We start from the raw sequence: 27,777 nt of genomic DNA, 5'->3' as shown, positions 1-27,777 counted from the left end.
GTGGTTTTTAACTTTGAAGGAAAATTGAATGGCATGTTTATTTTTTTTATATATATATATTGCTTAGAATCAAGCACACAAATCTCCTTTTACTTGAAAAATGACAATATTTATGACCCATTTAAGCTAATGTTTTTTTTCCATAACAATCAAAATTTTTAGATTTTAAAGTGTCAACTTTAATACAGTAATCAAATGTTACACACACACACACACACATTGAGGTGCATGCAGTCATCTGGTTTGCCATTGAACAGTTAACCAGCTCTTGTAGTAACGTGCTTGTTGTTGTGAAAAAATGTCATGATGTATTCCTGAAGTCCATTAAACATCCAGCAGTAAGACTGATGTTATTTGTTAACACTTAAATAAATATGTTACAATACAATACTGGAAGAATTATTTGTGTGTGCTGCAAATAAGAATTGTGAAAGAATCTTGGCATAGTTATAATTTGCGGTACATTTATTTAGTTCAGATTTAACACTGAGTACTCAAACATGTTTCAAAAAAACTACACATGTACAGTACAAGCAATTACAATCTGTTAGTGCTTTAACATTCATACATAACATGATCGTTGTAACTAACTTAAAGAACTTGAAAAACAACACAAACACCACAAATCTTTGAGGGGACGGTTTCTGAGTTCTAGTCACTTTTTTTAAATCACAATGAAAAGGTAGTAAATTCTGTGAGCTCAAGTACTTTGCATAAACATTCTCTCGCAATCAAATACAACATTGTAGATCTGGTTACTCTGGATAAACACATCTGCTTTGGGAAAGCAAATACATGCAGTCACTCGTCTAAATATCTATCACTTACATATGAATATCCTTGTGATATCCTGTGAATTCACAAGTAATTACACTGCATTAACAGACACAGAAATGTCTAAAAATGGAGCGCAACATTCAGTCCACAATTAATGGTAGAAACATCTGCCTCACAATCATAAATGACATAAAGACAATCAAATACTGATGTGAAACAGGCTGTCAGTCTGGCAAACTCACATGTAGGTTCTCTTCTACTTTGGTTGTTTGTGAGCAGTCAGACTGACTTTAATTTGCTCACATCTTTTATTAGACTTTAAACAACAGGCCAGAGACCAAAACAGTCGTCAAAGTTCTGCTGTTACATAATCAGTGTTGCATAATTGAAATTAACTGGAAACACTTTATAATAACCATCAATAATATGTAAACTGATAATTGAACTTAAATTAATAATTATTTCACTGTTTGATGATGAAATGATAATTATGTTTACTAATTATTGGTAGTGCATTAACTTATTTCATTATTGTCCATTTAATATAAAATAGTTAATAAATTATTAGCTGATGAGAAACAAACACAATTACATTACATTAATTAGTAGACAGTTTATTGTTGAACACATAACATTTTATGTATATATAAAGTACTTGCCAATGATTACCAAATGGTTTATAACCCTTTAAGAAATCACTATATAGAGAGATGGACATACATTATAAAGTCGCAGCTGATGATTGAGTATTATTCCTTCCTTGTAATTAAGAAACGTAAAATAAGAAATAAATATTTTAATAATACTTTGTAAAAGATTAATAAATACTTTGTAGTGTATCTATTAACATTATTTGCATGGCCATTATTAGGTTCCAACTGATGTTTATGCAAAATTACAGCTGCTTAATAAATGGTTTATAAAGCATATAAAACATTATTTGAATGTTATGAGTAAAATAACGATAAACTTAAGTCTGACTATCAATTTACTGTTATTTAATGAAGTTTATTATAAAGTGTTTCCAATGAACGTACAGCAATACTGAACTAGGAACATGTAGACATGATCTTATTAATAGTCATTAACTATTACTTACAAACGTAAAACTGAAAAAATATATCTGGCTAAAAATAATGTACTATTTGTTTATGTATATGATAAGAGTCATGACCATGGATCAGTAAATAACGATGGGTCATGATTCATGATTTTGTGAAGGTATGTAGAAATGAAAACCAACGTTTTCTTACAAAATTAAACATTGACATTCTTCATCAGTAAAATCAGTAAAAACCTGAATTTCTTGGTTTCTGTCCACCATGTGTTTGGTACAATACATACTTCATGTGTCATAAAGCAGTTGTAACAGAGCAGTTTGGGACTGACTGACAGTAAGATTGTTGCACCTACATTTTCCAAGTTGCCTAGTCTAAAGAGACCATCTGACTCTAACCATTTGTCAAGAAGAAGACTCGGAGGACGAGCCTGTTTTCTGATGGGCAGCTTCAAAATGGAATGGTTTGTCAAATGCAGTAAATATACTTCAGGTTAGGATATGTCTCATTCATCATGTAAGTAGAAATGTCCCTGTTTAAGACTAAGAGGGTACCAAATTATAATAGTTTGCTCCTACTGGTTCTGATAAAGGTTATTATCACTGATTTTTAGAGTGACCGGGTTGCCCACTGACGTGTAGCCATAGGTCTGAGTTGACACTTTGGTTTTGAAACTCTGCTGCCCGCCTTCGACTCTTTGCACCTCCGAGCAGTATGAAGGCTTCACCTCCAGCTTGGCGTGGCTCACTTGGATGGGGATGTGCCTTTCCGTCCTGGACTGGGCTCCACTAGCTTGGGGGCCAGCGGATGAGAAAAGGCTGCTGGAGAGATGCTCCCTGAAGCGACTGAAGAAGCCGCTCCTCTGCCTCGGGACCACGACGGGCCGCCCCACGTTGAGGAGCACCGGCTGTCCCACTGTGGAGCCGCCAATCTCCCTCTGAAGTACAGAGATCTCGCAGGGCTTTTCTGCAGCGGGATTGTTGGTGCTGGTGGAGCCGTATGTCTCTCCTTCCTCTGGGACATAATCCTCCAAGTCTTCAAGGGTCAGGATGCGACCTCCCTCCGTCAGAATCTGATGCTCCTGCTTTCTGAGTGAGCTGTGGTCATCAGCTTCATCATCATCGGGTTCAAAGATGACAGTTTGTTGATCATCCTGGTCCTCGCTGTCCTCTCCAGCTGGAGTGAGGACAGATGAGAGCTCAAGTGGCTCTTCAGAGACAGAACCAGAGGTGACAGGACCGTCCTCTCCTTCCCAGGAGAGCGGCTGGTTGCTGACATCTCCCTGTAGCTGCGCCTGCTCCACCAGCTTGTTGTTGGAGTTGTTGGCGTTCGGGTTTTCTGGTGGAGATCTTTTGGGTCTGGAGGGCGTGGCTGCGCGGTCAGACCCTGCCGGGGAGATGCCTCTCCTCCGGGGCAGCCTGGGGGACTTATTGACCTTATACTCGATGACCTCCTCCACCTCCACCCACCTGGGCTTGGTCTCCACAATTCTGGCTTCAGCACCCTCAGCTTGAGTAACATAGAGGGTGGGGATGGTGGTCTTTCTTGGAGTGGGCATCCTCCTCACCCTGACTGTAGGCGGCTCTGGGGTGGAAGTCTCCGATCGGTGGGCTCCGGTAACAGTCAGGCCGGGAGACCTGTGCCTCCTCATGCGTGGGTTCTTCACCACAGTGGTTATAGTCTCCTCACTGGCAGAGAGAGAAAGAGACAACACAGACAGAGTCAGAGCTACAGGAAGAAGTGTTGGATTCAAATATAAACTCTGTGTGAGGAGCTGCAGTAATGAAGTTGCCGGTTAAAGAAGACAACACCCTGGTGAAGACGGCCCATCCTTTCAACATCCTTGTGATAGAATCCTCTGCGCTCAGGCTTTAAATATTACACAACAACACACACGGAGCCACAGAGAGAAGCTTTCAAAGCTACTCCTGTCTAGTGAGATGATGATCGCTTATCTCTGTTTTAGTCGTTATTGTTCTTCTGATGATTATGCTGTTCATTGATGCAGTGCTGAGTCTGTATTATTGTTACTTCTACTAGTGTTATTTCACGTGTTAGTCTTACTGCTACTGTTGCTATTTTATGTGTTTTTATGTTCCACTTTATGCTGCAAAATCAGTTTGCAAATTTCAAATGCAATGGGCATCCTGAAACAAATATTCTTGAAGATTCTTGATATTAACAAATTATCTCACAGTTAGATATTTTTGTTAAAATCTAAGTAATATTTTTTTTTACTGAAGTAAGGGTGATAGTACCGCACAGAAGAACTGTCTAGAACAGGGTTTCCCAGACTTTTTATGTCAAGGACATAGATGCACATTAGGTCACAGACCACCAACTTAAGAGGCTTTTGTCTTGAGGGATCCCCTCTAATGTGTTTTTTTTTTTTTTTTGGTTCAAGGATAATAGTCTTCATAGTCAATCAACAATCAAAACAGCCAACCCTAATTATTCCCTTGTTCCAAATTCCAAAAAATGTAAAACAAGTTAATAAGTTACCCACTCAAGGACCCCTATTGGTCACCGGACCCCAGTTTGAAAATCACCGGTCTAAATAATCTGACAACCAACCAGGCAACAGTCATGCTTCAGGCCCAAGGATAATTTTAACCTGTTCACACTTACATGATGATGGTTTTCTTTGGTATTCTAGTCTCCTGCTCAGTCACTACAGGGAGAAGCAGAGTAAATGTGTGACTTTATTTATAGCAAGAGACAACTGTACATCTTTAAACCTGCATTAAAACCATTATTATCCAGCCTGAAAAAAATGTGCATATTATACAAAGAGCCTAGAGAGAGTCTCCTTTTGTTTTGTTGAAAAAGTCAGTGTTCCTACCTTCAATAGTGATGGCCTGCTCACCAGTGCGAACCACAGCAGAGGCTGGAATTAAATCAGCACCACACTTGGCGCTGCCCAGACGGTTGGACAACTGGCAAGAGCAGAGAATATATTTTCAGAGTCCTAAAGATTGTTGCTAACTGATATCAATTCACTTCAACTCTTGGGTGCAAACATGATTACAAGGCCACATTTCTTCCCACAGGCAATATTTATACCAACCTCACACTCATAGTGCCCCAGGTCTCTCTCTGTCAGGTTTTTGATTACCAAGACCAGAACTCCACTACGGAGCTCGCTGTAGGTCTGATACTTTTCCTGGTCAGTCAGCAGCCTGCCGTCCTTAAACCACCTTGACCATAAACACGTGCAAACAAACCAAAGAGGATGACAAGAGGTTAACACACATTTTGAAGGACCTTCAGAATTTAACTAAAATGTTTCATCAATGTGTGCGTACCTGATCTTAGGGCTGGGGGCGCTCTGTATGACGCAGGTGAACTGAGTGTCCTCACCAGCAACAAATATAGCATTCCTCATTTTATTCACAAAACGAGGAGGCACTACAAGAAATATGCCAAAATACATGTTACATGTTTAAATACTAGAGGTCATTAATGAGAATTCTGTGCTGGCGTGTTCTCCGAAACAGTTGAAAAAACACTTCCTTGTCTAATTGTTAACGGGATAAACTGGTTTCTTTCTTAATTCCAAAAGGTCTTTAATTTGGCGGCAGCACAGTATGACTCATGACTGCACTGTAATTAGCATTCATTCATTCAGGTATTCTAGGACATCATCGCCCTGTGTGCCACCTACCCTGAACAGTGATCTTGCCCAGAGTGCTGGCATTGCCAGCTGAGCTTGTGGCGAAGCACATGTACTGTCCAGAATCATCTGCTGTCATGTTGTCCAAGATGAGTGTGCATGAACCATCGGGGTCCTCGATGATGATGTGATGAGGATCAGCCTCCACAGCACGTCCATCTACAGCCAACAAGGAAAATAATGCAACACATTTGGCCTCAGATGCTGTATTCATACAAAAATTAGTCTGTGGTTAAAGCTACAGCTGATAACTTTGGCTGAAACTGTTACTATATCCTGACAGAAGTACATGAGACAGATAATATGTGAAAAAAAAATCCTCCTCAAAGAGCTCCTGATGATATTTGCAAGAATCTACTGTGCCTGAACAAAAGCAACCAAGCAGAGCCAGCCTCCAACCTAAAACGTCACCCAACAGTATTTCATTTTTGTTATTTACCTAATTTCTGTGCACTCATTTCATTTCGGCTCTGTGTGCACTGCTGAGTTTTGCTGTATTTACTGTCATGCTTTCTGTGTGCTTATATCTACACACACACAGAGCGGAGCAGAGGAAAGACAGGTAACAGGCGTCACTTAACCCAGTGTATGTTAGCACCACCCTGGTGGTACGACCTGGGAATATACTCACTCCCCGCTCATCAAATACATGTTTTGGGTTGAAAGCTGGCTCTGATTGGTTGTTTTTGTTCAGGCAAGGGGGATTCTTTGAATTTCCATTATAAGCACTAGTAGGAGCCGGAAGAACCTGAGTTTTTCACATATTATCTGTCTCATGTACTACTGTCAGGATATTGTGACAGGTTCAACACATATGACAAAAAGTTATTTTTATAGGTGCTACCAACTGTAACTGTAATGTTTATCCTGTTCAACAGAAAACAAAGAGCGTACCCTTGTACCAGGTGACCGTAGGTTTGGGTACTCCGGTGGCTTTGCAGGCCAGCTTAACAGTCTGTCCCAGCTCTGCCGTGCAGTTTGCAAGAATTTCATCAAAGTCAGGTGGACCTGTAAAAGGGATTAATCATTATTTGTTATGTTTCAAAGTGTTAGAATATTAAAACACATTCTGAGTGTTTATGTATGTATGCATGTGTGTGTGTTTCACTCACTCCATGCAGGCATGCTGTATCGCTGCTGCAGTTCTCTGAGGTCTCTCAGCCACGAGTTCTTGATGATGACAGTTCGGGCTTGCAGGGTGTATTTCCTCACAGAGTCCTCACGTTCATGCCAGATCTCAAAGGCACGGTCGTCACCCTCCACTGTCTCATTCACATCAATGTTATTCAGCTGCAACAGGAGGAAGATACAGAAAATATCATTTAGGCTGCTGATCAGGAGCAATGACAGTAAAGCAGAAAGTGTTAAAAAAAAAGTTTTAAAAAAGCTTTACCTTCATCATGTTCTTAAAGACATATGCTTGTTTATCAGTGCTGCTGTCTCTCTTGGGTTTGCAGATTATACAGTAGTTCTTAAACAGGAAGACGTGGCGGTGGTGACCTCTAGAGGACGTCCTAATTCCTGGAGCCCCTTCCCACACTTGGAAGGGTCCCTGGTTTAAAAAAAGAAAAAAAGACATCAACATACAAAAAAAAATTAAAACAAACACAATCACACCTCTAAACATTGTACTAATCAAGAAGGCCACAGTAACTCCATCTACCTGTCTGATTGGCTCTCCTAATATTTCAAGCGTGGCAGGATAGTTCTCAATCATGGTCACATGGTGTGTATTCTCAGAGCGCTGAGGGAGAGCGGACACCATGGCGTACGCTTCCTCCAGCAGGCAGCAGTTCTGGCCATTTCTGGCCTTGTTTCTAATGAGCTCCTGAGGATGTTAAAGAAGAGATTACAATATTTTGCTCGAGCAATCATGTATTCCTCTCTGCATTGAACCACACAAGAGTTCATGCATATTATGTATCAAAGCTGTCACCTTGAGGACGGCCTTGTACTTCTGGATCCTCTCCAGTGGTTGTTGGAGGCTGGCGTTGATGCTGCGTACAGGTGGATCTGCAGGGTCTGCACTGGCTTGCACTTTCTCAGTGTACTCCTACAATGTGATTAAAGGATTATTTTTACATTCAAATAAATATAATGGTGCAGAGTCCTTTCATAGTCATCCTAATGAAGAGGTATTTACAGGGTAGAAAATACAGTAAAAAAGTAAAAAACACATAGTAGCAAGATACCAAAGAAATTACAGTTTTAACCAGAAGAGTGCACTCAGTAAAATGTAGATCTCAGGCAGGCAACAGATTGAAAGGCACTAGCTGCAATTAGACCACAGCTGCCAGATGCAACCAGCTAAATTTACAAAGTTTTGACTAAACTTTTCTGAATAGTAAAGTATGGTGTGGTTAAGTTTTCTTATCTAGATGTATGAAAAGATTTTAATGAACTGTTTTTTATAGTATAGTCTCAATTTTCTGTGCAGTGCATAAAATAGTGTAATGGTAATGCAACTAAGCATCCTGGGTTCACCTAACTGTATAAACTTAACAAGGAAACAGTTACTGAGATAAGTCACAACTTCTCAGATTTAACATTCGTTATAACATTATTTATTTAGAACATAAAAATCAACCATATCATATCATATTCAGTTTACCAAATTTATAATAAATTGAATTACTACAGTTACTACAGTCGATTCTGTAGTGAAGTCTGCATCTCTCATTTGTTTTCTAGCAAACCTTGAATGCTCCATTCTGGTGACCATACAGACCTATAGCAAAGATGGCAGCAAAGCTAACAAAATAGCAATTTATTCATCTCGTATCGTGCCTAACTTCACTATCAAGTATGGAATGGATGTTACACTTTAAGATGAAACTAAACTTTACGGGTGCCAGTTTTTGAGACACAACAAAAGCCAAAATGTGTCCTGTGATGGGCTAGGTGAGCCTTGTTTCTAGCCTAGCAGTCATTGATTTGTATAAGATTAGCTGCATACAGTAGCTCCAGCCCCGTTAGTCACACACGCACACAATCTATTACATGATCCTGGGCGAAGATAATAACTAGGCTGGCAATATAAACAAAATCGACAGTACAGCAATAACAGTTCTGGCGTTACCTTGAAGAAGCGGTGAACGGTCTTGTCACTGACCGCAGATTCAGCCAGACCCTGACCGACGAGATACTGGAGATACTTCTCGAAGCCCTCCTTGTTCTTCAGGAAGCACATGGCTACATCGTCATCTGTGTCACACTCATTCAATTTTGGGAGGAATGCCCTAAAAACAATAATTGAGGGGGAATTAATGCCTTGAATATCCTACTTGATGTCAGATATTTTTCAGAAAGTAGAATAATATTCTCCAGGTGTGGAATACAGATGTTCTTTACTTTTTATCTTTAAAATATCTGGCTAGTGACAAGTCATGAAGAGGTGAGCTCACTTGCTATGGAAGGACTTGATTTCATCAATGTTTCTGAATATGACATCCTTCTGGCTGCTGACATCAGGAGGTGCATCGGGACTGTCTACGTGCTTCATGTGATGGGAGGTGAAGAATTCAACCTCTTTTACAAACTCTGATTCACCATTTATCAGATCTTGGATCAGTTGGCTGGGGACATAAAATATTAGTTGGTTATGATATGTTCTGCAGTTTCAGTCTTTGAATCTAGAGTGTAGATATGCTTTACTTACAATAATTTCCTCTTGTATTCACCCTCAGACACCTCCTCCACACTTGTCTCTGGAAGGTCACCTGCATCAGCGGAGAGCTGGAAGAATACACATTGTTAATATTACCTTTAAAAAGCCTCTAGAGAATGAATTAATTCTGAGTTTAGATGTTATGTTTGTGGATCACTGAAATTAGTTTAAGCCATACTTTGAGTTTCTTGTCCAGGTAGGCAGGTGAGACCCAGCCTTGGCGGGATGGCGTCGTTTTGGTGGGTTTGGTCCGGACTAACCATTTGAGGGGATGAGCTGAATCCAAAACCTCAACATACTGTCCCTCTTTTAGAGAGATGGATTCTTTTGTTGCTATGATGGGGTTGTAATCAGCCGTTGCCACATAGATGTCAAACATCTGTAAAAATATGAGGCACACGTGGTTTCATCAAATGACCTTACATACATCCAGTATGCTGTAAAGCTACTTATTCTTGCACAATATTGGTTCTACTGACATTCCTACTTCTCTGTGTGTGGAGTTTTTGGTTTTACAAGCTTACACATGTTTACCTAATTTCCCAAATACTACCAATAGATCTCCTGCCTCTATTGTCCACATATTATAAAGAGATCACAGACCAGACAGAATAGGTATGGAGCTTGCTGTGTGCAGTGAATTATGACAAGTCAAATTTGAACCTTTATTTATCCTAGTGTAGAGAGGTGGTTTGTTTTAGGAACTGTTCTGATATAGAGACAGTGTGATTTAATTTTGTGTTCATTTCTGGGGCTCTTGTTTGTAGTGTTCTTGTTTTGTGTGGCATTTGTGGCAGATGTTTCTGCTGCAAAACAGCACTGCAAACTCACAACTGGATGGGCAAATCTCTGAAAAGTGGATGTTGTAAACATGGCTCTGAAATAATATGCAATATGGGTGCAAATGTACATCCACAAAAGTTTCAAAATAAAGATTCACCGTCTCAAGTTTCAGTGTTTCAAAAACAATATATGAGCACCAGTTTTCAGATCACCATTTACAAGGTTTCAAAAGTGAAAAACAAAATAATACACTGATAGAACAGTGATAATGTTCTAAATGTGTTGGAAAAACACTGTAGAACATGCGGTGAAGTTGTGAAGAAATACACAAATACAAAATAATGTTTGCAGAGATTTGGGGGGTTTTTTCTGCCTATGGAAACATAAGTTTTCCAAACTAAGGTTCAATCTTGCAAACATAAAGTTTCAATCTTTCAAAACCTTTTTTTTTCTCACAAAATGGCAAATCATATTTATCCCATGCTCATTCTGTGTAAAATGTATTCAAAGTTAATATAAGCCTTCAGCAGAGTTAGTTAAATTACTTTGTAAATAGGTATTTAAATTGCAGGATGACTATTTAATCTGGCTAACTCAGATTTACTGAAGCCAATACAAACATCAATGTTTACAGTAAAATAGTTCTGGACAATATACAAATATTACACTGAGAATTTCTATATCTCACCTCTCCCCTGGCCTCCCCCTCATCAGACTCAGAGGAGGAGTCAGCAATGAGAGAGGGAGGACGAGAGCGGCCGTGATGAGGTGATGGAGAAGGAGTCTTGGTCTCGTCGTCACTGTCAACACCTGGTACCCGTAATGAAGCTGGGGCAGCAAGGATGGAGGGAGGCAATCGGAGGAAGACAGGTCAGTAGTGCTGTAATAGTCAGCAGAACTAGAGCATATTTTACCATAAATACTTGATGTTACGGTAAAGGAAGGCACTGTCATACTGTACTTTGTTCAAGACGAAAAGAAATCTGTTTGACTTGAATTTGGTAGCGGTTTTTAGTAGCCACTCCACTCAGTCTGTCACAGCTCAGATGAGGCAGCCAGAGCAGTCAGCTCACAAGCAATAACTGCCTCTCTGCTGGCATCTACTTAGTAATGTTCCTCAAAGCACATACATCATTATTCCTTTGTATTATTTTAGATTTTACCTCAAAATAATTACATAATTTTCAGACATAAAAGAAAAGAAAAAGAAATCCACAACAATCATTTCATTCTAAATGCTTTGCTGTAACTGTGTTAGTATTAAGAAAACATGCAAATAAAAGCTACAGTACAGATACTTTTATCTGAGCTTTCCACATACATGTCTGTCTGTGAGCATGTATTCCACCTGTAAGTTGCCAAGACTTCATAGTCATTTCAAAATCACTTTGAAATCCATGTTGAAAATACAGGAGTGGTGATGCATAAGGAGGTATAAAGGGGCACAGACAGCATGAAAAGTCAAAAGATGTTTTAACAACATGAGGAAACTGTCGACTAGCACTGAAATATACTTTTTTTTTCCTGTATGTAAAATGAAATGTGAATTAAAATAGTTTCCACAAGTCATCTGCAGAGTCATCTAATGCTACAAAAATATCTAAATGGAAAAATGTTTATTAATTGTGAAGCTGAAACACTTGGAATACATACTGGTATTTTTGGGCCAAGATTTCATCCACTGGAGCACCTCTTGATTCTGTAAGCTGTCTGAATAACAAATTAATGATTGGATGAGTATTTAAAGTGGGTGGGTTGCTAAACTGATGGATGTAAAAGTGGTAAAGAGGTTATGTCTGTATGAAGCAGTTAAAGACTTTCAGTGAAATTCTCACATATGAAGCAAAACATGCTGAAAAACAAGCATGAAAAGAGCAGGAAATGAACACTGACTTTGTCAAGTCTGGTGTCTTGAATCTACTGGAAAGTGAATTCTAATTCAAGAATTGAAGTGCTAAAACATTCACAAAACAACATGTTTACAATTCTTGAATAATCAGAATGAATTCACTGAATTCAACCAAACTTGACTGGCAAAATACTTCACAGAAGCACTGTATCCAACGTAATGTAGGGTTTATATATATATGATTATATACTTTCAGCATCTTTAGCATTAGCAATTAGCAAAGCCATTCATGTTTCAAATGCAGTATCAGAAAATTACTACTCAGGCTAATTTAGCAAAGGGACAGACAGCTTTGCAGGTTTTTATTCCAACCACAGATGACATGACTGATTTAAGAGGTAGAGTCTCCTTCTGGATGAAGGCACCCACATCTTTTAAATCAGCTACAGCATGTTATCTGGTCACAGTTAGTTTGCTGCACGTTTGATGGTGACAGAATTGATCATTTCACACTGTATAAAACAATGCATGATTCTATTTCATTCCACCTTAATGCCAGAGCTACCCAGCACTGGATATTAGTCTGGATATTGGCAACTGACAACAGTCTGATAAATTTCTAACAGCTAGCTAGCGTCCCTGCTAGCCTCTGGAGCTGAAACATCTTCCCATTTTTCCCACTAAATAAGCTATCTTCCTAATAAATGTAAACAATTTATTAAACACCAATATAATCCATTACTTTCAGCTACTGGCACACTGTCAAATGCTAACAAAATAATTGCTATTGCAACTGAATTGCTACCTTGATTTAAACCACACAGTAACAAGCCTAATTATGTTACCCTAAACTTGGTTTGTAAACACAAGTGCATCGTCTTTTTAGGTTAATGCAAGCCAGGCTTTTAATGTAACTCCAGCAATTATCTGATAGAAAGTACTATAAACTGTAACTACATTTTCATTCAAATTAAATATTTTTAATTAGTAATTTCACGGACAAAATGGTTCATAAAATACACTTACCCTGGGTAATCTTCGCTGATACCATTTCAGTGATCTGGGACGTGAGTTTCATGAGGAATTCCTCTGTACCTACTTCACCAAGGAAGGGGATTTTACTCTCTGAAGGCACACATGAAGAGGAAAGACACCATAAATATTATTGTATTTATTACCAGAAATATTTTATAGGTAACGTAAATATAGACACTATAAAGGTATAAGGTAAAATGCCTCACCTTTTCCTTTGCTAGCCTCCTCTTCTGGAGGACTAACTGTAATCCCAAGAACCCTGAGGAAAATAAAATGTTAAATATTTCAGTTTATTTATTAAAAAATACTGCATATAAATGTCTTGTTGATTCTTAATCTCAAATCTCATAGAAAAACTTACTCTGAGGGTTTGGTCTCTTTCTTTGGTTGTGGTGCTACGAAAAGAGGGGAAACAATACAATCAAACACAGGAGACAGACTACGAATATAATTTTAATATAATTTCTATATTAAGTGCCTAGATATCTTTGTTTTCCTTACTGTCATCAACCTCGAGGTGGGCAGTACAGATGGACTGTCCTGCCCTATTTGTGGCGATACAGGTGTAAGCACCAGTGTATTCTGTGCCCACGTCCATCAGGATTAGGCTGTGTTGGCGCCCTGAGCTCGCGATTTTGTATCCCTTGGTGTCAGGCTTGATCCACAGGACGTCCTCCATTGATTCCTCTTTTATCCAAGAGACCATAGGAGTGGGAGAGCCTGAAAGAGAAGAAGGGAGTATTGAGAGTTTTTGACACAAGATAAAGCAACCAGATTCCTGTATGTGCCAAAGGATCCTAAAACAGTAACACAGTAAAGTAAACAAACCTTCTACTTTGACAGACAGAGTGATGCTGGCTCCTTGTTTCACCTTCCTGTTGCTGAACCTTTCAAGGAAGCGGGGTGGCACCAGTGGCTCCTTGGGGTCTGTGAAATTATGTTGTAAAACAAAAGTACAGTTACTTATAAAACATTATCATTTAGATTGAAATACTTATGCTGCCAAGTTTGTAGAGATAAATGTCAGATTACCTCTTTTATCTTGAGGCATAATCTCGCCTGGACCTGTTGCAAAATACAGGCATTACTGCATCTGTGAACATCTTAACTGCAATTTTTAATTAGAAAGAAATTTAAAATACAGTTTCTCATACTCTTTTTACACATTCATGCAATTGCATACATACTCAGAACTATGAGTCGGGCAGAGGAGTAAGCAGAACCAGCCACATTGCTGATGTAGGCCGAGTACTCTCCCATATCCTCTCTCTTCACCTCCAGGATCTCCACGGCATGAATGTCTCTCTCTGCCAGAAGCAAAACCCTTTTTGAAGGTCGAAGAGGGTGGCCATCTTTGAACCAGTACACTCTGGGTTTGGGGAAGCCTGGAAGACAAAAGGTATTTCAGGAACTTTAGTCCTAGGAAACCATCTCTGAATTGATTTCATTCATAAGACACTTACAATCAGCTGATATTTGGTTGCCTCAGATCTGACTGTATTGGTTTATGAACTTACCCTTTACTTTTAGCTGCATCTTAGCAATAGGGGAACCTGGACTGACATGAACATCATGAAGCTCCTCCACAACTTGCGGAAGCTGATCATCTTCAGCTACAGACTCAAATGTTTCAGTTTCCCTGCACGATGTGAGCAGATCAGTAATTATTAATATTATAAAACATATTTTTCAATATTAATATGAACGGCATAAAACACTTTTCATAGTGAACTTACCTGGACATGTAGCCCTTGGCGCTGACATAGGAAGATGTCTCAGTGGCATCAGCAGCAGTGTCATAGTCTGAGCTGCAGGACACTGATGGAAGAGAGTATGTACAGCATTATACAGTGATGAGTGAAATCACAGACAGACAGCGTGATGGCATAATTTTGCATGCTTGTGAAAAACTTCTTAACTTTTTAAGCTATTTTTTTCCAATTGTTATTCCAAATTGTAACAAAGTTGCAATGTGAGGACATTTTTGGCCACTCTGATTTTTTTAAGATGGCAGTGTAGGACTAGGACTCCTGTTTCAGGTTAAGAAGTCTAAGGTTTAAGATGGTTAAATGCACATTGGAAACTGTTATATAGCATCAATTCACATTATTTAGCTTCAGTTATTTCAGTTCCTAGTTCTCAAAATCTTTTTGAACAACAAGAACAAAAGATATGCAAAATATTTGCCAGTTAAAAAAACAAGAGATGCACCCTTCATCAAAACATATCATCTTGTGTGATGAACTATTGAGACTGCTGCTACAGTTTATCAAAAAATGCTTTATTTTCTTTTGCAATGGATTTTCCTTATATTAATGATAGCCAGTTTTCCGCAAACAAATGAACACATCACCACCAAACACAAAACTGACCAATAAATAGAGACAGGTGAATATAGGCACATTGCCAGCAGCTGTTTTTAACAAGAAGTCAGAGTGTATTTGTAAAATAAAGGTGTGTGCGTGTGTGTTTACTCACTGTCCACCCTCAGTTCAGCCTTCGTGGATGCGATGCCGCTGCTGTTTTCAGCTGTGCAGCGATAGACACCCATGTCAGTGGGCAGCACAGTGGTAATGATGAGTTGGTGGCAGCCCTCCTGGTCTTCATTGATCATGTAATGGTCATTCTCTTCCAGCAGTTTTCCATCCTTGTACCAGCGAATGGTGGGAGGGGGTTTACCAATCACAACACAGTCGAAGCTGACTGGATAACCGTCTGGAACATCCTGACTTTGTAGTTCTGTCAAGAAGACTGGGGCGGCTGGGTAACAAGAGCAAATAGAAAATCAAAATATTAAAAATGACCAGTTGGACTAACCCCACATCACAGGGCAGAAAGCTGACTGTGGATCTTACACATCATATTATTACTTTTATTTGACATATATTTTGGCAATAATATACATGATATTGTCACAATATTGATGTTTCTTACCCGGGGCTCCAGTTAGCAATGCAGGAGGCTGCTTATCTTGTGTGGGAGTCTCTGTGCCATCTTGTGTGTAGCCCATCTTTCTAATCCGCAACTCCACTTTTGGATGTCCCGCTTCCAGGATGGTGGTCTCCACGGGAACCCCATGGACTGTAAACATCTCCTGGAACCTCTTTGAGGCAGTCTCAGCCTCCGACCATGTGTTAAAGCGAATGTAGATGTAAGTGTCATCCTCCCGGTAAGAGTGGGGATCTGGGGGACGAAGGTCTCCTTCATCTGCGCTGACAAATGGTTCTTCCTCGACATCGGGCGGGAGGCGTGTGCGCAGCAGGCGCCGAAGACGTCTGCTCGCCTGCCTCAGTGACTCGTCCATTTCACTCCCTGAGGAGCTCTCGGCCTCGCTGTCAGCGCTGTAGCCCACCGTTAGTGGCCGTCGCCCTGATGATTCTCTCGCTGTTCCTACTGTGATCTTAGCGCTGTGAGAAGAGACTCCAAACTTGTTAGTGACCTCACAGGTGTAAACTCCAGTATCTTTTGTGGTGATGGCAGTGATGACCAGCGAGCATGTACCATCATTGTAAATATCAATATGGTGGTGCTTGCCATCTGTCAGTGGTTCTCCATCCTTCATCCACTGCACCTTATCAGGTTTACCTTCTGCCACACACTCTAGATGAATGGTTCCATTAGGTTCTTTGGTCTGATCTTTGAAGGTCTCTTTAAAGACAGGGCGCATGTCCTTCCGAGCTTTGTAGCCCTTGAAGGCAGCTTGAATCTTAATGGCTGCCTCCCTGAGCTCAGGCTCATCCTCTTTACTGATCTCCACGATGTCAGTCTCCCCTGTAGACACCTGTTTTACATCTGTCTGCTGAATTGTGGTTATTTTCACGTCAGTCTGCTGCACTGTTCTCTCCTCTGCCATCTGGAAATGTGCAAAGAACCTCTCAGTGGACAGAGTCTCTGCCTCATTGGTTGCTGTGACAGCGGTCTTGCTGCTCTTCTTCAGGTAGGACACAAGTGATGAACCCCCAGAAACAGACTCATCCTCAGAGCTGGTGCACAGTTTGGACTCTGTCTGCTTCTTCTGCAGAGCAACCTGCTCCTTCTCTGCTGATTTTATTTCCACTTTCTCTGAGTCCTTCAGCTTCTTTTGACCACCTTTACTGTCATCCTCCTCAGTAATGGAGTCCAGAGTGGGCTCTCGACTCATGCGCCGCTTCTTGGCCGATTCCTCCCACAGTTCATGGAGATCACCTTCTTCAGCTGCTTCTGGAGGCAGACTGGGCTGACTTGGCATCTCAGTCTCTACCCGTTTTGGCTCTGCATCTATAACCACAACAAGTTTTCATTGTTATTATGTTGTTTTAAACATAATTTCTATTGATCCTGCAAGTTCTACACTGCCATTATCATATGTGTGCGCAAAACACGGCTAATGTGTCTATGACAACAAAATTAATATTATAGTTTTAGATAAATTACAGAACAGAACTGTACTATAAGGTCTGTTCCAAGTACTAACAAGGGATTTGCTCTCATATTTACATCTTATGTAAACAAAAAAGTTAAATTAGCATTGATAAACAAAATGCCCTGACAAACAGGCAAGTCCACTCAACTCCACTTTTTCATGAATTAAACCACTCACCAAGCTGCACAGTCTGAGGCAACTCAACAGGCTCTCCAGTCCCACCTCTGTTGATGGCTGCCACTCTAAACCTGTAGCCACTGCCTGGGGTGAGATTTTCAACCACAAACTCCGTGTTGCACACAGGTTCAGAATGACACGGGAGCCAGAGGGCACTGTCCACCAGCCGCATCTCCACCCTATAGCCCAGAATGGGACTCCCTCCATCATGTAAAGGAGTGAACCAAGAGAGGCTGACAGACTGCTTAGTCTTACTGAGGACCTCAGGGTCCTCAGGAGGATCTGGAACAGCTGTTGGTAGGGAAAGAAGCAGAAGTTATATGCTTTTCTGAACAATAATGTAGACCTACACAGATTACAATGTTTATCTGTCAAACTTTGTCTCCTATAATATTCTGTTATATGTATGTGGAGTACATAACTAGAATGCATGAGAAGGTGGAAAGTCCATTAACTTAGAGAACCATTTTTTTTGTCAGACACTTACTGATGATGGTGAGCTTGGCCAAAGAGAGAGCATCTCTAGCAGCAAATGTGATTTCCTGTTGTGGCAAGAGAGGCGCCTGTCTCAGGACAAGGCGATAAGAGCAGCCATCAGCCCTCATGGCCCAGAGGTCACTGGGTTTGAGTTCAACACCATTAGCATACCAGCATACTTCCGCTGAAGGGACAGGCTCGGTGAGCTCAACACAAAACTCAACCTTCTCTCCCACTGCTGCCACCTTGTCCTCCAGACCCTTCACAACATCCAGCTGCCAGCCTTATGAGAGAAAATCCACAGAAGGAAAATGAATATCAAAACTCAGTTTTGCCTTTTTTTTTTTTTTGCCTTTAATTACTTTTTTGGTGCTTTTGTGTTCTTATCCATGTACATTGTCTTGTAGGACTGCAACTAATGACTATTTTCTTTACTGATTGATCTGCTAATTATATTTGTTAATGTTTGATCAATCATTTAGTCTATAGGTGTCTGCCCCTATTTTCCAGTGTCTAATGTTATGTCCTCGGATTGTTTTTGTCCAGGCAGCAGTCTGAAGATGAAATAGTCTTCATTTGTTGTCACAGATGACAAAGAGGAGCAGCTAATCCTTACATTTAAGTAGCTGTTTCCAGCAGATGCATGACATTGTTGCTTGAAAAATGTCTGATCAGTGAATTATCAAAATGGTTGGCAATCAATCTTCTCCTGATCGACTAATCTCTGCAGCTCCACTGTCTTGGTTCACCATGTCAAGGTTAGTGGGTGGTGGTGGAGTGGGTTGGAGGGAAGAAAAGAAGGAAAAGTGGGGCAAAGAAACTGTTCTGATGACAAAAGAGGATAATTCTAGGAATACAGCTTCAGAAACTCCTGGTGTTCATTTAGGTGACTCACCTTTAACAGAGAGCTGGGCAGATGTGGATGCTGTGCCAGCTTTGAAGGTCACTGTGCAACTGTCTTTAGTACGTAACTCTTTCAGCAGGAGCAGGTGGCGACGACCACTCTCAAATGTCACAATCTCAGCATTGGGGGATTCCTTCACTGGTTTCCCATCAAGCAGCCAGCGGCAATCTTTGCTTTCCGGACGAGAGAGGGCACACTCAAATAGCGCTTCACCTCCATCAAAGGTCTCTACATTCTCCAGGCCCTGGACAATGTCAATGGGTTTGACTGTAGAAAACAAATAGAAAAATGAAGAAAGAAGGAGAGCACATTCAAAAACTATTTTAAGACAACTGAAATGTTCAAGTCAATGGGCATGAAAGTTGTGATGATCAGCAACTGATCAGTTTACTTGGCCACATATTAACTGTGAGATAAGAGGGAGCAGAGGAGACTCCCTAGAGGTTGGTGCTCTTTCCATGTGGAGGGAAGCTCACCTTCCACATGAAGTGAAGCAACCACGCAGGTCCCCTCTGCCTCACAGGAGTATGTGCCCCTGTCCCCAGCGGACACGCGGCTAATGAACAAGCGAGCCACATTCCAGTCCTGCTCCACTACCACCCTTCGGCCATCGGGCTGCAACGGCTGCCCATCTTTCTTCCACTGAGCCTTGACTGGCCTTGAGAACTGACAGATGAACTCGGCCGGTTGGTTTTCGAGCACCCGAAGGTCCTCCATCTCGCTCACCACTTCAACTGTGGGATCTGAGGTTGGGGTCAGGGGTCATAGGGTCAGGGTTTGACCTTTATATATACTGTATATATAAGATAAAAGCCGGACATGCCGAGTGACATGGGCTTTATAACCCCCAAAAGTAGGTTGATGTAATATGTGAATGAAATTATTATGTTTTCATGGATTATCCAATACAAACTGTATGTTCTATTAAAAGGCCACAGACACACACATTTGAAGTCCACGGTGACCACTGCATTAGATAAGGGGGTCAAAAAGCCCATTCGTCAATGGTCAGGGTAATGGTTGCAATCAAGGACCAAGAAGTGCTGGCAGCCAATGAAAGAGGAGGGGATGATAAATGGATAGAAATGCCAGTGTAGGTGTAGGGGGGGTTAGAGGTTTTAGTGCTTGAGGGTTAGGGGCAGGGCTTGGTGGGATGAAACAGTGGAAGTTATTCAACAGCAGCTGGCCTGCATGGATGGGTGGAGCAGCACTTTTGTAACACAACATTTCTGTTGTCGCTATCCAGTGGTTCACCAACTCTGTGAAATAAATCTTGAATCACGAAAACCAACCCTACTATATGTTATCCACTGGATCCAATCACTAAATTTGCGTTATTCATTATTTACATTACCAAAGGGACACATACACTCAGGGCTGCCTATAATAATCACGATCATGCTTTGGGCTCCTACCATCAAAGTTGAACAGTTGTCACTTGACAGTTAAAATTGTATTTTCTCCAACAACGACTTGAGGGATCCCAAAACACAGATGTTGTCATTAACTAATCTCTTCTTTCCAAACACAATGGTGGCTGCAGGCGAGGGCACTTTAAACTTCACATAGTTAAAGGGGATTGATTCAGAATTTTTCATGATCTCTTTTCAAGAGATGTTTCAGATAGCAAACTTAACACTTTATTAGTATTCAGCGCATCTCTGAAATGCAGCTGACAATGACCAAATCCTGACAATCTGCCTGTGACACAACTGGCACAATCATTCGCAGGTACAGTCAGTCAAATACGGCACTACGATTCTACAACATTAAATTACTTGGACAAATGGGGCCAATAATGAACAAATGGAATCAAGTCAGTTTTGTTGCAGGTGTCTCCCCATTTATTTTTGGCAGATTCTGTTTTGCATGGAAAGGCAGAAGAAATTCTGAATGGGTTGTGGCATTTGAATGTAGGACTGAAATGTAAGAGGTCATTTATATACTGAACAGGAAATTGGGAAACAGCAGTCAGATGTCAAAGACATCAGTGAACAAGGAGCAACACCCAGGGCTGCTAGCCTCAATAATAGATTGACCCAGCAGTTAGGAAAACTGCTGGTGGGGATGATTAAAACTTGATGAATGAAGACAAAGAGTAAGTGTTAGTACAAAGTCTGAATGGGGACCCATCATTTTTGCTTGATTACTTCTGCCTGGATCCAATAGCAGCTTTGAATCTGTTTACAGAGGCAATATACAAAAAGAATAAAACAACAAATGCTAACAGACACAGCACAACAGTTTACAACTGAGTGAGTGTTTATGTAACCAAATGTTTTCTAATCAGCAATGTAAATGTAAATGCATTTTCAGACACAATGTGATTTGAGTTGTGCTCGCTGCAACCTCGCTGAGGTGTGCGCAGTACCCCACACACTGCTTTCCTCGGCGCAGTGCCAAGCTGCCTTGAAAACAGTGGGTTTCAGAGCACAGCAGTGCCGTTGTCGCATTGTATCTGAACGCCCTGTAAGAGTATGTCATTTTCTACTCTCGCAGGGTTGCTAACAATGCTAGCACAGATTGGCATATTTAACAGTAGCATATTTATTGTCAATCACACTAAAGTGCAGCCATGGTTGATATGTATTTTAAGGGTACATGAAAATACATGTATCATTTATGCGCTTATCCTTGAGGGTTGCAGGGAGGGGGCATGACTCAATCCCAGGTGACACTCGACAAGACGGGGTACACCTTGGACAGATCAGTCAGTCACAGGGCTGACACATAGAGACTGACAACCATTCATGCTCACTTTCACATGTATAGGAATATTATGCAACATGCAAATTCCACACAGAAAGGCCCCTGGAAGGCATATTCTGACCCAAAGCCTTTTTGCTAAGGCCACAGTGCTAAGCACTGCCACCACTATCAACATTTTAAAATTAATATTTTCTTAATATTATCCCCATTTATATTTATAGTTTAATGAAGGCATCCTCACTGCATGTCACAGTTTACTCTGATGATAGGATTTGTACAATTAGAGCAAACTTAATAAACTCAATAACAAAGCAGCTTTAAAAAGTTCAAGAGCTATAAGACTACTTTGTTCCCAATGATGAATGAGTAGTTACAATAAATAATAAAAGTGAGAAACATAATCGTGATTATCATTGATTTATCATTTCTGCAGCCCAACATACAGCACATAGGAAGGATAGAGAGAATCAAAAAGAGGATCCAACATAAAATGAGCCTAAATAATATATTTCCATTAAAATTAATTGCTAATAATGGGTTTAGTTGTTACTCTGCCCTACACTGATAAAACTTTGCTGTGGTGCTGCACCCACTTGTATGTTTTGGATGTATCAAAGCATACAGCATGGAACTCTCCACTGCCATTACTATTATTGATGAAATTAGAAACAATACTGCTCATGCACGATGAAGCACTGAAATGTAAAAATGTCCACTATTATATTAATCCATTCATGAACTTCAAACTTTTTAAGGAACCCTGCAGAAAACATCATAATTCACCGTATATTTCCTCATATTCTTCAAGAATTACTAAACCAGATTTACTCACATTTTGCTCAATATTGCCATTGATTAACTTGCACATGCTAGTCAAGCTTGGATTTAAAATAAACTACAAATATTGTAAGGTTTGCAGTGTAGAATTAAAATTCTGCAGGGTCTAAAAAGAGACTGAGATACAGCTGATCTCAGTCTCTACTGATTATCTTTTTAACATGATACCTTTGACTAAGAGCTTGGCCGTTGATATTAAATTGCCAGCTTTGAACGTGACAGTGCCAGAGTCATCTGTTGCCAGGTTCTTTAGGATGAGTGTGTGGATGTGGCCCTGGCTCAGCCCTATCTCACTAAAGGGACTGTTCTCCAGCAAGGTGCCATCCAGCCACCACTGCACCTTGCCCGGTGCCCTACCAGACAGCTGGCAGGAGAAGGTTGCCCATTCCCCAACAAAGACGTCGGTGGTCTTAAGACCACTCACAATGAGGACTTCTTTCACTGTGAAAAATACACATGTGCATACACTGAGCCTTTAACTTACTAATTATCAGCATTATATCAACTCAACAGAGCAACATTTCATACAAGACAGACAGAAAATGACACCATGCAACATCACAGTTTACAAAGACATGGGCCAGTTCTAAAAACAAACCTACCACTCTATTTGTAAGTATAAACTGTAGAATATAGACAGAATTAAGCTAATCAAGCTTAAGTTAACTTGAGAACAGACGCAATATTATTGAGATTGGCTACCTTGCACTGCCAAAGACGCTGTAGTGAGCTGGTCTCCTGCGTCACAGGTGTAGTAGCCACTGTCTTCCGGCTCCAGGTTCTGTATACAGAGCTCTTGAATGCACCCTTCCTTCCTCATCTTATACTTCTTACCGGGCTGGAGGACCATGCCTCCTTTCCTCCACTGAACATGAACGTCTGGCTTAGACAGCTCACAGTGCAAGGTGACATCATCACCTTCTACAGCGTCCTGGTTCTTGAGCTCTTTGTGGAAGACCACTGGGGCACCTGGTGAAAATTTAAAATGGGAAAGTTTGGCATCAGATGTTGAGGTGGAATGTTTGGCATCAGATAGATGAGATGACAAGAAAAACATCTTTGTGGGCTTTAGACAAAGTTTTTGTTGATGATGCCAGACTGGGTGTGTGGTTCAGTGAAGTGGAAGTTCAAGAAAATTTCAGCTGTTTATTTCAATCATATCTTGGTCCACATTCTTGAATCTGATCAACAGGAAAGGGACTTTTTTTTGATGTGGCATCGTTCTTTACCTTCCACAGTCAAGGTGACGTCACACTGTTCATCTCCAGTGTCACAGGTGTACGTTCCTGAGTCTTCAGGCACCAGGTTGTGGATACGAAGCTGGTGGAGAGCTCCGTTGTTCCTCAGGTCATACTTGAGACCTACTTGAATGGGCATGTTTTTCCTCCTCCAGATGACAGTGGCCTTCGGGTCAGAAATGGTGCAGGCCAGAGTGACAGTTTCACCCTCTAATGCCACAGTGTTGTTTGGCTTCTCTAGTATTAGCACTGTAAATATGGGAAACCCGAAACTACATTTAATTGTATTAGCATTTATGAGTCTTTTCCTTTTCCCTCCCTTTTCGGCCCTGCCATAAATAATTTAAAAACTATAAATATAAACACATGCATGCATGCATGCATGCATGCAGCAACTACTATATGCTATCACAAATTTTACAGAAAGGTGAATAAAAATCTAACAATTTCATCAGAGTTCTTTCAAGTTTGTAAAAAAAAACAAATAAACTAAGCTATAAAACATAGCATTTTATAAATAGACCACTGAAACAAATCCATCTTCAAGAAACATAATTTGCAGTGTTCAATAGCTAATCTCTTTTAGAAGTAATATTTGTGTTAGCATTTTGATAGCATTTCTTTTATTACAAACACTAAAGGCAAAGAATGGAAAAAATGTCTAAAAGTTAGGCTGTTGAAGATGATGGTGCCAGCAGATTTCCATTTGCCAAGACAAAGCTGTTTGGTGGTTGATGGCAATGGATGTGAGAGCAAAAATCTCTAGTGACCATGTCATCTCCTTTACCTTTAGGTTTCTCCTCCACCAGAAGACAGGCCACACTCTTCTCTTCTCCCAACACAAAGGCTACGTCCCCTGATTCATCTGTGGTCACCATCTTCAGGACCAAGCGGTGCACTCTGCCATGGCTGCTCATTTGATTCAGATCGTTATTTTGGAGGAGGTTGTCTCCGAGCCACCATTCTCCAGCTGTCATGCCTGAGTGTGACATCTCGACCTCAAAGACAGCGTCCTGCCCAGTGGTCACAGTAATGTCACAGAGTTCTCGGAGGATGCGAACATGCTCTGAGGGTGAATGGGATGATGGGAGGTAAGTGATCAGATCTTGGCAGAGCTTCCAGAAGGCATCAGTAAGAAGGTTGAACCATGGCCAAGAATCTGATTTTAATACTTACTTTGTACTTCATGCCTCATGTTTGATCTCAAGGACATGGTGTAGGCATGTCCCATTTTAATGACAACTATAAGGAAATTTACTAATCCTGATTCCAAAAAGTTGTGTCACTGTGTAAAACATAAATAACAACAATGCAATGATTTGCAAATACATTTTGACCTATATTCAACTGAATACAGTGTAAAGACAAGGTATTGTATGTTAAAACTGATAAACTTTATTGTTTTTTGTAAATATACACACATTTTGAAAATGATGCCTGCAACATGTTACAAAAAAGTTGGGACGGGTGCATGTTTACAACTGTGTTACATCACCTTTTCCTTTAACAACACTCAGCGTTTGGGAACTGACAACACTAATTGTTGAAGTTTTGAAAGTCAAATAATTTCAACAGCAATTTCAATTTCAGCAGTCCAGCGCTTCATAATGCACCACACATTTTCAATGGAAGACAGGTCTGGACTGCAGGCAAGCCAGCCTAGTACCTAGACATCTTCTGGATGGCAGCATATGTTGCTCCAGAGCTGTATGTACCTTTCAGCATTAATAATACCATCACAGATTATGGCTTTTGAACTTTGCACTAGTAACAATCTGGATGGTCCTTTTCCTCTTTAGCCCAGAGGGCACAACATCCATGATTTCCAAAAACAATATTCCTCTGGATTCTCTGAATCTGATTGCCTTGTAATTGTCTTTTGTTGCCCCTGTCCAAACATTTTTTAAATATGTTGCAGGAAATAAATTCAGAATGAGTGCAAACTTACAAAAAACAATTAAGTTTATCAGTTTAAATTTGCCAATCGTTGTCTTTGTACTGTATTTAATTGAAAGCAAGTCAAAAACGATTTGCAAATCATTGAATTCTGTTTTTGTTCACATTTTATAGTGTGCTAACTTTTTGGGAACTGTTTGTGCAGTTGTACTAGATATGTACAATGAAGACTTCATAAATAATGAATAAAAATAAATAAACTAAGCTATACAAATCACTACAAATTCACTTCATCTGTAATTTGGTGATCTACAATACATATCAGAGGGGGAAAAGTGCTGAGTAGAAGATATGATCCAGTGATTGTTGATGGGATAAATGAATGTAAAATGAACTTGAATGAAGGAAGGATGAAGACAAGATGAGACAAGAGACAGATGAGATGAAGCCGTGTTCTGTTACCTTTCACAGTCAGGGAAGCAGTGGTTCTCTTGTCCCCTGTATCACAGGTATATTCTCCACTGTCCTTCACATCCAGCTTGTGTATAACCAGAATGTGAGTGTTAGCTCTCTGCTGGATACTGTACTTCTCCCCATGGGTGAGCACAGTTGAGCCCTTCAGCCAGGTCACCTTGCAGTCAGAGCTGGATGTCTCGCAGGTCAGAGTGGCCTCTTTACCTTCAGTGGCCTCTTGACTTTCCAGCCCCTTCTTGAACAATACAGGTGCCGCTGCCAGAAAGACCATTATTAATTAGGATGAATGATTGAAAAAAATGTCTTGGGTAAATACGGCCACCACAAAAGACACTGTAATCATAAGGGGCATTATTTGTACTCACAATTCTACCAATTCCACACCATCAAGAAGCATAAAATAGAGCATGAAGAAACTTAAGTCAATCGTTTATCTATACTCAGTCCATTTTAAAGGGGCAATGAGTAAGATATGGCCACCAGCCAAAGGTCAATCGAAACAAGTAAGTGGCAGCATTTCACATGAGTACCACTAACTGCTGCACACAATACTCTTTGCTGTAACTATATTTGGCTGTAACTAGCCCACTAGCTGCCATTAGCTCAGTTAGCCCTGTAGTTAGAGGTCCTTAGCTGACTCCAGGCTGACCAGACCTGCAGATCAGAGCACTGTGGGCAACGGATTCAGCACCATCAGCAGCCTCTTCATAAACATGGCCAGAGTGAACACAGCCTCTGCTGATCTTAGAGGCTGTACAGCTTGACAACAGTACAATGGCTCTGACCAGGATTCTGACTCCGGGAGCGATGAGGATGGCACGCAGGGACAAGAGAGGAGCAAGAGGGCGGTTGGGCATCAAAGAGGCATCAGGGAGCCGGAATATTTTCACATCTAACATTATTAATTAAGGATTTTTTTCCAACCAAGCCAGAGTTGCGATGCTTGACAGTGGAAGGATAAACTAAGACATTTTTGGTGAGTTTTCTTTTGTTTCTGTTGAGTTTGAAGTGTTTTACAAACAAGTTTGTCTTAGTTTGGTCAGAGGAGATTTGAATTCAGCACATTTCAACATTTTGAATTAAACTATGGCCATATCTTTCACATTGCACCTTTTAAGTTTGAGGCAAGCCACATATTCGTGGACAAATGATTTGGCTGATACAATGGGATATGGTGAACCATTCAACACCTGTGCTACATGAACCCAGCCATGAAACAACACATGAAACAACACAAGAGATTCAAGAGTGCTAAGACAAAATAACAATACATTACTGAAAATCAGGGGTATAAAAATATCTTTGTTTATGGTTGAGGGGGTGTCCTCCTAGAGACAGGACAATATAGAGGTGACAGGAAATAAGTGCAGAAAGATGAGCAATGACATGCAACAAAGATTTCCCAACAGGACTCAACATCAACATCCTTAAACATCTAAATCCCCAGACCAATGAGACACCACAAAAATATTAAATCATTGAATAACATCAAATGTGAGTTGCACTATTAAAAACAACAGTCAAGAAATCCTACAGTGCAGAAACAAGAATTACAAGAAAACTTATTGATTGACATAACCAATATGTGATTTGAATAATAAATTGGACAGTAGAAGGTAAATGTTGTGAGTTCAAGTTCAATGGAAAGAGGAGTGAACATGCAACTACTAATGTGCAGATTTGATACAAATACAAAAGTGAGATCAATGGATAACAAGTCAGTATGAAGTGGAAAGAAAGTTGAAAAAAAAAGGAGCATCAGGAAATCACAAAGCATCTGTGTTTCAGGATGCTTTTAAAGAGGAAAAGATAAAGGGCAGG

General features: G+C 40.4%; 1 protein-coding gene across 1 annotated transcript in view; it reads right to left on the bottom strand.

The window, feature by feature from the left end:
* Positions 1 to 1,385: 1,385 nt before the first annotated feature.
* The window catches only part of obscnb (obscurin, cytoskeletal calmodulin and titin-interacting RhoGEF b), a 64,776-nt gene continuing 38,384 nt past the window's right edge, over positions 1,386 to 27,777 (bottom strand). Inside the window, exons 46-82 of the mRNA XM_084732559.1 lie at positions 25,945 to 26,211; positions 24,374 to 24,652; positions 23,578 to 23,835; positions 23,051 to 23,317; positions 22,517 to 22,789; positions 19,279 to 19,545; positions 18,794 to 19,069; positions 17,909 to 18,181; positions 17,422 to 17,712; positions 15,777 to 17,099; positions 15,321 to 15,602; positions 14,579 to 14,660; positions 14,360 to 14,481; positions 14,030 to 14,227; positions 13,875 to 13,907; positions 13,671 to 13,769; positions 13,344 to 13,562; positions 13,204 to 13,237; positions 13,049 to 13,101; positions 12,834 to 12,932; positions 11,612 to 11,668; positions 10,647 to 10,786; positions 9,354 to 9,554; positions 9,167 to 9,243; positions 8,913 to 9,083; positions 8,588 to 8,747; positions 7,445 to 7,561; positions 7,172 to 7,336; positions 6,902 to 7,060; positions 6,621 to 6,798; positions 6,403 to 6,516; positions 5,500 to 5,667; positions 5,141 to 5,243; positions 4,903 to 5,032; positions 4,678 to 4,771; positions 4,464 to 4,506; positions 1,386 to 3,523 (exon numbers count right to left, since the gene is read on the bottom strand). Of these exons, the coding sequence (XP_084588685.1) occupies positions 2,410 to 3,523; positions 4,464 to 4,506; positions 4,678 to 4,771; positions 4,903 to 5,032; positions 5,141 to 5,243; positions 5,500 to 5,667; positions 6,403 to 6,516; positions 6,621 to 6,798; positions 6,902 to 7,060; positions 7,172 to 7,336; positions 7,445 to 7,561; positions 8,588 to 8,747; positions 8,913 to 9,083; positions 9,167 to 9,243; positions 9,354 to 9,554; positions 10,647 to 10,786; positions 11,612 to 11,668; positions 12,834 to 12,932; positions 13,049 to 13,101; positions 13,204 to 13,237; positions 13,344 to 13,562; positions 13,671 to 13,769; positions 13,875 to 13,907; positions 14,030 to 14,227; positions 14,360 to 14,481; positions 14,579 to 14,660; positions 15,321 to 15,602; positions 15,777 to 17,099; positions 17,422 to 17,712; positions 17,909 to 18,181; positions 18,794 to 19,069; positions 19,279 to 19,545; positions 22,517 to 22,789; positions 23,051 to 23,317; positions 23,578 to 23,835; positions 24,374 to 24,652; positions 25,945 to 26,211 (8,186 nt within the window). The 3' untranslated portion in view covers positions 1,386 to 2,409. The remainder of the gene's footprint in view (positions 3,524 to 4,463; positions 4,507 to 4,677; positions 4,772 to 4,902; positions 5,033 to 5,140; positions 5,244 to 5,499; positions 5,668 to 6,402; positions 6,517 to 6,620; positions 6,799 to 6,901; positions 7,061 to 7,171; positions 7,337 to 7,444; positions 7,562 to 8,587; positions 8,748 to 8,912; positions 9,084 to 9,166; positions 9,244 to 9,353; positions 9,555 to 10,646; positions 10,787 to 11,611; positions 11,669 to 12,833; positions 12,933 to 13,048; positions 13,102 to 13,203; positions 13,238 to 13,343; positions 13,563 to 13,670; positions 13,770 to 13,874; positions 13,908 to 14,029; positions 14,228 to 14,359; positions 14,482 to 14,578; positions 14,661 to 15,320; positions 15,603 to 15,776; positions 17,100 to 17,421; positions 17,713 to 17,908; positions 18,182 to 18,793; positions 19,070 to 19,278; positions 19,546 to 22,516; positions 22,790 to 23,050; positions 23,318 to 23,577; positions 23,836 to 24,373; positions 24,653 to 25,944; positions 26,212 to 27,777) is intronic.

This window comes from Lutjanus erythropterus, chromosome 12 (assembly GCF_056507025.1).
Source record: "Lutjanus erythropterus isolate fLutEry1 chromosome 12, fLutEry1.hap2, whole genome shotgun sequence".
Classification (NCBI taxonomy): Eukaryota; Metazoa; Chordata; class Actinopteri; order Lutjaniformes; family Lutjanidae; genus Lutjanus; species Lutjanus erythropterus.
Note: the sequence above shows the minus strand (reverse complement) of the source record. Positions and strands in the feature narration are given on the sequence as shown.